General features: G+C 38.2%; 1 protein-coding gene across 1 annotated transcript in view; it reads left to right on the top strand.

Annotated features, from left to right (window-relative positions):
- Window positions 1-5,123, top strand: part of katnal1 (katanin p60 subunit A-like 1) — an 11,488-nt gene extending 6,365 nt beyond the window's left edge. The window contains exons 7-10 of the mRNA XM_037686580.1: window positions 428-554; window positions 766-900; window positions 1,040-1,166; window positions 4,847-5,123. Coding sequence (XP_037542508.1) covers window positions 428-554; window positions 766-900; window positions 1,040-1,166; window positions 4,847-5,045 — 588 coding nt within the window. The 3' untranslated portion in view covers window positions 5,046-5,123. The remainder of the gene's footprint in view (window positions 1-427; window positions 555-765; window positions 901-1,039; window positions 1,167-4,846) is intronic.
- The last annotated feature ends 4,170 nt before the right edge of the window (window positions 5,124-9,293 follow it).

The raw sequence follows: 9,293 nt of genomic DNA, 5'->3' as shown, positions 1-9,293 counted from the left end.
TTATATTAAAAGCTTTGTGTGAAAAATGCTATGCTAAAGAGCTCAAACCACACTGAACGTCCGCCATTTTGAGAACCGAAGAGAGACAGCCCATGTCGCGTCAAGCGACCTCCCTCCCATTTTTCTTAAAAGACACACTGCTCGTTCGCTCACTATCTATCCTTTGGTTCAAAAAATCTTGTACTGCCATCCGGTGGTCGAAAAAAGGTACTACCTGCAAAACAAATTAAACATTCTTAAATTTGACAATAATTACTAATTATTGTCAAATTTCAAACAATATTATTGTTTATCGCAATCATTTCTGAGACAATTAATCGCCCACCAAATTTTGTGATCGTGACAGGCCTAGTTTTTGCATGTAGGACCGCTGCTCATTGCGTTTGTGTGTGAAGAAAAGGAAACTCAGTGCCTTTCTTTAATCCAGGCTAGATTTTACGCTCCAACAACCATCTTCATAGACGAAATTGACTCTATTTGTGGCAGACGAGGGACGTCCGATGAACACGAAGCCAGCCGTCGTGTCAAATCAGAACTTCTGATTCAGATGGATGGTTAGTAGATCATAAGGTGTAGTGTGTCCAGGCTGCTAAGGGGTTCATCCAAGAGAGGAATTTAATGTCTCAATTTAAGACTAAAAGTTAAAATAAATAAATGATCGGCATGTAGAGAGAAGCATAATTAACCCAAGGTAAAATAATGCCTCAGATAAATTCTAGCTTATATGTGTTTTCTAGTTTAACTAGAGTTCTGATTGGTTTTCAGGTGTGGGGGGCGCCCTGGAGAACGATGACCCGTCTAAAATGGTGATGGTCCTCGCTGCTACAAACTTCCCCTGGGACATCGACGAGGCGTTGCGACGACGCCTGGAGAAGAGGATCTACATCCCCCTCCCCACAGGTTGCACATCACAGGCTAACAGCACACGCTGAAAACACACCAACACACACCTTAATGTGGATTCAAACTCTGGACTTGTGCTTTGTTGACTTTTCTGATTCAATCACACTTATATCTAATGAGAGGTTTGTTTGTGTAGCTGTGGGGCGTGTAGAGCTCCTAAAGATCAACCTAAGGGAGGTGGAGTTGGCTTCTGACGTAGACCTGGACCTCATAGCTGACAAGATTGAGGGGTACTCGGGGGCAGACATCACCAACGTCTGCAGGTTTGTGTGCACGCATATACTAAACGTCTGTGTTATGTTGACATCTAGAGTAATGCCTCAACCTCATTTTTCTTTTTTCTTTTAATTAATTTTGGAAAAATGCTCCTGTTGGATCAGTTTCTGTCCATCTAAAAATATGTTTCAACTTTCATCTAATCATGAACCGTTTTATGAAAGAGCACTCGCAAAATCAAATTAAGCTTAAATTATATTTTTTATGGCTGACGGGTATCAGTGGTACAGGAAGTCAGAAATTTCAAAAATAAAAATGCTTCAACTCTACTGACTGGATTGAAATACATTTTTAGGATTAACAGAAAAATGTGGATGATTTCTATTTGCATTTTTTTCTGTACAGTACTGCTCAAAAGTCTTGATCCAGCCCTTTTTTAATTCTTATTCCAATGAGCCATACTTTCCTGTAATCTTTTAAAGTGGTTCTGACCCATTGTTTTTCAGGATTCTTAAAGGTCTTTCTAAAATTTTTGTCTACATACGAGCTGACATTCAGTCACTTTCTGTCAGATGTTTGATCAGCCACCTATTGCTGAAATATGACTCTCAAGTTTAAAAGAAACCTGAAGCAATGAACCAGTTCTTTTTGTGTTTCAATCATGTTTGCACCTTTTTTCTTCTCTCCAGACTCTACGTAGAAAATTGTGGTTTAAGACTTTTCCACAGTGCTGGAATAATTCTGCTACAAAAAGATTATCCTTCAGCTCAAGCAGTCAGATAAGATGAATATAAAATGCTGTATGATGCTTTAAAAAAAAGGGGGGGGGGGGGTTAAATAACTATACAGTAGTCCCTCGCTACTTGGTGTTCATTTATCACGGACTCGCTCTATCGCGGTTTTTCAAAATAAGATTTGATATGACACACAAATGGTTGATGGCCATGGGTCCTCCCCCAGAAAATTTGGAATAAAATAAATGCCATTTCCTGCATTTTGGAGTATTTTAGCAGATGTTTAAACATCTGTAAACATTTGATTAAACTGATTAAAAACAGGTCTCTCTTGTAAATGACTAGGCTCAATGAGACTAACAACCTGTATAAATAAAGGTTGAATTGAAATTACTATTTTAGAGAGCAGTGAATAGAGCAGCTCCGATTCTATCAAGTGTCCTAACCCCCCCCCCCACACACACACACACACACACAAAAAAAAACCTGTATCTTTGAAATGTATACAGGAGTTCTGACACATGAGCAGTTGTGTGTGCTCTGCAGAGCTGTCTGGAGACGCTCCTGTGTGTAAAACGTGCACTGTCTCCAGGGTGCACAGCTGATCGAGGTGAAGCTGACACCCCACCCACGTCAAAAATTCCAGTAAATACGAGCGGTTAGTGCTACGTTTGTGCCGTTAAAATGTTTGTTTGTGCTGCTTTGGTTTCTGAGACACAGCTTAAGGTGGATGAAGACGCTTCATCCCCGCGGGACACGCGGTCAGCGTATCTGCTGGCAGCAGCGTGTGCGCCTGCTGCAGCAGTAACATCCACACCACAGACATGGACAACGTCTCCTCTCGTTGGATTTTTAATAAATAATCAAAATAAAAATGCGCAATGACTTTGGACTTTTATGGGCGGAGATATGAGCTGTTGGATCCGAGCGAACAGTTGCCGGAACGCACACGGTGAAAATGAGGGAGTTCTCGGATCTTGTTCCAGCAGGATCCGGTTCAAATTAACCACTGGAGCTGCACAATCGGCGTGAAATTTTATTTAAATGAATTATTTTGAATTATTTAGCACCTGCTGCACCTTTGTGCATACTGCAGGATAAACTTCCTGCTGCAGTTAAACAGCTGATCAGATGTTCAGCGTGCAGAGCGGAGAAGTGGGCGTGGCCAAGAGCGCTTGCAGGTGGCAAAGAGCTGAGGAGTCAGGGAGCTGAAATCATGACATTCTGTGCTCTTTCAAAGCGTTTAGAGTTTAGAAACAAGCCCAGTCTCGATCCCCAGTCATTGCACATCTCATGGTGTCTCTGAGCAGGACACACTATCCCCAAATGCTCCCTGGGCACCCTCAATAGCTGCCCACTGCACCACTTGGTGGTGGATGAGTTAAATGCCAAGAGCCAATTTTCCCATTGTATGAGAGCATACAATGATGACAATACATAACACTATTATTTTTATTATTAGATATTAAAATATATTACTATTTACTACTTGTACTACTATTCCTACTTGGCAGTTTTTCACTTATCGCAGGACTTCAGGGTACGGATCCTCCGCGATAAACCAGGGACTACTGTACATTAATTATATTTGCTTAAATGTTTATTTATTAGTAAAAAATGAAATAATCAAGGTGTTGCAGCCCGCAGTCCACCTGCAGACCTGCACACACATATTTAATGTGTACTTTTTAAAATTTCCAATACCAATCTGAAGACCGTATTGAGCTTTCATACATCTGATCAGGGATGTTATGACTTCAGAAAACCTGTTGCAGCTCGTCTAACGTCTCTCAGGATGCAGACTCAGTCAAAGGCATCAGACTGCTTCTGCTGCAGTGAGAGTTGTCTCCATCTCCGTGCTCCAGTTTGCACAGACAACATCTCTGCACTGCATCATTTTCAGCTTCAGGATCCTGAATGTGCTCGTTTGCCTCACCGTTTAAAATAACATGTTCAGAATGTACACATTCAGTCAGATCTTTGCACATGTAAATTATTAAGTTTTAAAATATTTTACCACATCAGAAAGTGCACAAGTGCATGGCCACAAAATAACCAACACACCTCAGCAACATCAATCTGTTTTTAATAACTTCACAACTCGAGTGTTGTGAAAAAGTTAAGGTGGCCTTGACGCTGCATAAGAAGTTCAAGGTTCTTTATTGTCATTCACATTCCATGTGGTACAAGAGGTGGAATGAAACTGTGTACTCAAGGTCCCAGTTACACCCAAAAATAGCCAACTAAACTTGAGCTGAGCATGATGTAAAGCAGAAGGCTGTTATTGCTGCAATAGCATGTTTAAAAATTAAAAATATCTACATTCAGATCAGCTGGTTTTTTTTTTCCATTATTTTTCTCTGAAACTGGAAACCTAAACCTAATTGTACCATTTAATGCAGCACAGTGAACTTAAAATTGTATTAAACACATTCTGAGACAAACCGAAGGAGTTGGTTTTCCAGGTTTTTTTCTAAATTACATGAATTTTACTTCCTAATCATCTAAGAACCCCCTAAAATGTCTCTTAATGCAAAAGAACTATTTAGCTGCTGTAATTTGAACTATATAAATTAATCCATTTTCTGATTAGAAGATTGCATTTGCATTCTTCATATTCAGGGTGATCCTTTGTACTAAGTATTGATGCACAGCTGTCTTATTGGTTATAAATTGCTGTTTATGTACAAGACTGACTGATGAGTAGCATTGTATTGGACACATTGTGTTGCAGTCATTTTCAGTAGTTTTGTCCTTTTCTTACTCCAGTCATGTGGAGAAAAGCAGGAACTTTGGTTTTCAGTCAGCTTATTTCTGACTCAGTCTTTTGAGAAGTTCATCCACAAACTTTAGCCAGCAGGATTTCATCATATCAGCAGCTTCAGTTTTTCCAGAGAAATTTAACTTTTCAGATGGAGTATTCAAAATGGCAGAAATGCTTTGCTGTAAGAGCGATGATGGCTAACACTCCTCCTGCATCTCTTCTGCATCAGAGATGCTTCCATGATGGCAATGCGTCGGCGGATCCAAGGTCTGAGTCCAGAGGAGATTCGAGCTCTGTCCAAGGATGAGCTTCAGATGCCCGTGACCATGGAGGACTTCACTCTGACCCTGAAGAAGATCTCCAAGTCTGTCTCTGCTGCAGATCTGGAGAAATACGAAGCCTGGATGGCTGAGTTTGGGTCTGTATAAAGGGCGTGCATGGACTCAGAGGGAGCAGAGGCTTAAAAAGAGGAGTGACCGCTTCGAAACTTTGACCGCTTTGAGCAGGAGGTGTGATGGGAGAACTCCACTATGTGAGTCAGGCAGCGCATCAGGGACCAGAAGACTGGTGCCTTCAAAAACTCTCCATTCCTGTTTTTAACATTCCCTCGTTAACCCCAGTGTATGAGCAGAGCTGTCAATCATCCAGCTGATGATGATCTGAAGGATAACGAGTTGAACATCTCAGGTACAGCAAACGTTTATTGTAAAGTAACAGAATACTCAGACCTCCACGTTCAAACACTCTGCTTTCTTTGATATTTTTTCCAAATTTTAACTTCCCTTAAGGAATCTTCCTAAATTATCAATAAAGTTCCATCTAATCTAATCTAAGAAAGCAGTAAAATAAATGACTTGCTTTAGTAGTGTTTCTGGACTGCACTTAATGACTTTTGTGATGCTTTAATTTTAAAAATTTGTTTTTTTATTTCAGGTTTTTTTTTATTTTTTTATTTTGACTCTTAAGAGAAAAAAAAGAACATGTATACGTCACTGAGCTTCAGATCCTGCTGTAAGAAATTGGCACAGTTTAGTAGTTTTGAGTTCTGAAATGATTCAGAAATATTTGTTATAATAAAAGGATATGCCATCAGAACAGACGACATATTACACTGATGAAAGTTTACGTTAAGGACTATAGGCAGCTGTTGGCGTGACTTTTACTTTTAAATTGTTTAAAAGGTCTAAACCAGTGGTTCCCAACCCTGGTCCTTGAGGAACACCATCCTGTATGTTTTACTTGTTTCCCTGCTTTGGCACACCTGATTTGAATGAATGGGTGCTTAACAGGCTTTGACTAAACTTGGGGGAGTAATCAACGAATCAGGTGTGTTGGAGCAGGGAATAACTAAAACATGAAGGATGGCGTTCCTCAAGGACCACAGTTGGGAACCACTGGTCTAAACCCACAAAAAAACACATTTAACTTTGCAGTTACGTTGATTTAAAAAAAAAAAAAGGAACAGCGAATGATTTTCTGATGAAGGTATTTAAGAGTTACCATTATGTGAATTGTCCCTTTGACTCATTAACAAATGTTTTTACAAAAGGACATTTTAGCACTTTAAATGTTTGTTTTTTCTTGATAAATTTCTGTATTAACTGACTAAACACTTGAATTTTATCACTATTGTCTGTTTTGTTCTGACTGAATATGTATTTAGTTTTTTATTTCTGTTCCGTTTTAAATCTGTTGGGACAAATAAATGTAGCCAGGCCATAAAGAATGTAGCTGAGGACCTGTGGATTTGTTTGTTTTGGAATAAATAAAACTTGACTCAAACCACGCTCGTGTTATTTCACAAAACCTTTGAACAATTTAAAGAACACACGATGAAGCAGAAAGAAGCGCTAACGTGCAGCATGTTGGACAACAGTTGAGACGTGAGCATCTTTAAGGCCAGCCTGCACCATCTCTACCTTTAACAGAGCAACGTTTGAGAATCAAACATTTAAAAGCTCTTTGATACACAGTATTTTGTAAATGCTGAGTCAGCATTTACATATTTGTTTTCCTGTTTAGTTTCTTTCACAAGATTTTTGCAGTCAGACTACTTTTATTTTAACCATACATGAAAATGTTTCACTCAATTGGGTATAATGTGTCATGACCTTAAATATTTAGTTTTTATACCTTTTGATATACCGTATTTTCTGGTTTATAAGTCGCATCAGTCAAAAAATGCATAATGAAGTGAAAAAAAACTGTTGCTTTGGCGTATAAGTTGCATTTATTATGCGTCACTGCTGACCCATAGCATTTATTATGCGTTTATTTAATGGTCAGAACAGCTTCATTTCAACTGGGCGGCACGGCACCATCCATCGTGGCCGGAGCCGCTAGCTCCCCAGCGTTCCTCCACCTGTACCAGCTGAGTGAAGCGAGCGTGCACAGGAGGACTCGCTGTTGCAGTTCTTAGAAATTTAAAACATTAGTCAAAAAATGAGTTATGAATATGGAAAAAAAAAACGTATGTAAGTCGCTTCGGCAGATAAGTTGCAGGATCCTAAGTTGCAGGATTGACAAACCGATGCAAAAAAACATACGGTATTCTACTTTCATTGAGCATGTATCAGGGTATTCTACTTTGTTGGCATAAATTTTAACCATTGTGAAACATGGAGATCTTTTCAGTTCTTCAAGAATAAATCAATTTAAAAACATCTGCACTATTTTTGATTTCTTATGCTCCTTGTAGCTACCGTCTTGCTAATTTTAGATTTTAGCTTCAGTTTTTGCTAATTGTAGCTTTTTAGTTGCTGTTCGTTAGCTTTTAGCTAGTGGTTTGCTAATTGTAGTTTTTAATCTGATTTAGGTTTTAGCTGTTTTGTTCAATTTAGCTTTGAGTTATTGTTTCATTTAACATCTTGCTATGGTTTTGCCACATTTATATTTTAACTACTTTTTTAAAATATATTTTGCTTTCAGCTTTTGTTTTGCTCATTTTTACTTTAGTTGATTTAACCTCTTAGGCGCTATTGCTGATTAAACTTTTTTTTTGTTGTCATTTGTTTTAGTTTTAACAATTCATTCTTCACAAATTTTAGTATTTATTCGTCACTCAAACTGCTTTTTTGCAATAAATGCAGCTTTTCTAGTTACAGTATTACACAAAGCCTTCGGTGTTCTTATGTGTTTATTCTAATGTGTCAAATAAATAATGAAACAAGCTGACTGGTACGAAAGGGAAGTAACCTGATCACCTGGACTCTTGAAACTTAGCTGTGCTGTTTTGCAGCCTGATATCAGACAGAAAAGTTTCCATTTAACAGACTGATTTCAATGGTTTTCTATATAAATTGCACATCTACATGTAAAACGTACCTCTAATAATTGTATATATTAATAATATAGGAATTAGATGTTGGTGTTTCTTCTTCTGAGGCCTTCCCTGAAAATAGTGGCCATCTTAATGTTGCTTCAAAACCTGAACAATATTCAGCCGTTTGATGTTGAACAACATATTAGGTGTGGAGTGTCACGTGGATTAACGCTCCTTTATATCGTGCAGGATGAAGGCAGCATTATGTAATGTGGTCTTCAAGGATATTAACATGTCGATACCAAAACAGCTTCTTCGTCTAGTTTGTTTTATTTCCATACCTTGTTAATAACTTAATATCACTTTGTTGCTCTTTGGTTGAAACTTGCAGCAAGATGGCAAGCGATATGCATTCCTTCAGTGGATACTAGTTTTCATTTTTAATTACAGCTTTCTAGGTTTTGCACAAAAGGTATCATTTGTATAATTTATTCAGATTCCTGTTTAAAAACTCTTGAAATTAATAAATGAATATGGACTGTAAGACAAACTTTCAGAACAGCAGCATTTTTACAGAGATAATCTCCTGGTGTCCAACAATGCAATAATCCACAGCACAATAAATTAAATATTTGTCATTACATTGTTTATTTTGTAATATTCAGGCTATTTAGCAGGTAGAGCCATAGTAACACAAGTAAAATGGAGCGTGTTAAAAAGAAGGAGCCATGAAGGCTGCAGAGGCCTCACTAACATGTCTGAATAACCTTAAAATGTCCTTGTGTCATCTTTTTAATTTTGTCCATCCTTTTCCTGTGTTTTTCTCCAGTATACTGGCCCCTCCTCTCAACAGAATAAGACCCTTTGTATTTTCTAAAATCTTTATAAGTATCTCCACCTACAGACAATCACCTGTACGTGTGACGAGGAGCAACATCCAGTGAAGGCTTGTGTGAAATATTCATCACTTGTGCTATTAAACATTTTCCTCTGTAAAGAAGCCCCTTCCCTGACTCACAGTGCAATGCTGTACTTTAAACTCCATTTATCATGTAGGTTCATGAAGTGCTTCAGGTTTCTGACCTTTGCAACTTCCTCATTGGTTGTTTTGAGCCTGGTGTACAGACACGTGTGGGCTGGGGCCAGGACAACACTTCTGCCTTCAGATGCTGTTCTCCTGTTTTGTCAATCTGTCAAGAAGCTCTTTTGATGACGACCATTATTTCAAATTTCAAAACAACCACAAAACCTTCATTAATACAGTAATATCTTGTTATTTGCATGTGTGTGTTTTAATAAGAGCTTTGTTATACAGCTTATCGTCTGCAGCTATCTTAGATTTTGTTCATGCTATTTAATAAGCATATTATATTATGGATATAATATTACATATTATATTACCTGGACTCATTTA

Source organism: Nematolebias whitei, chromosome 13 (genome assembly GCF_014905685.2).
Source record: "Nematolebias whitei isolate Nwh7 chromosome 13, NemWhi1, whole genome shotgun sequence".
NCBI lineage: Eukaryota > Metazoa > Chordata > Actinopteri > Cyprinodontiformes > Rivulidae > Nematolebias > Nematolebias whitei.
Note: the sequence above shows the minus strand (reverse complement) of the source record. Positions and strands in the feature narration are given on the sequence as shown.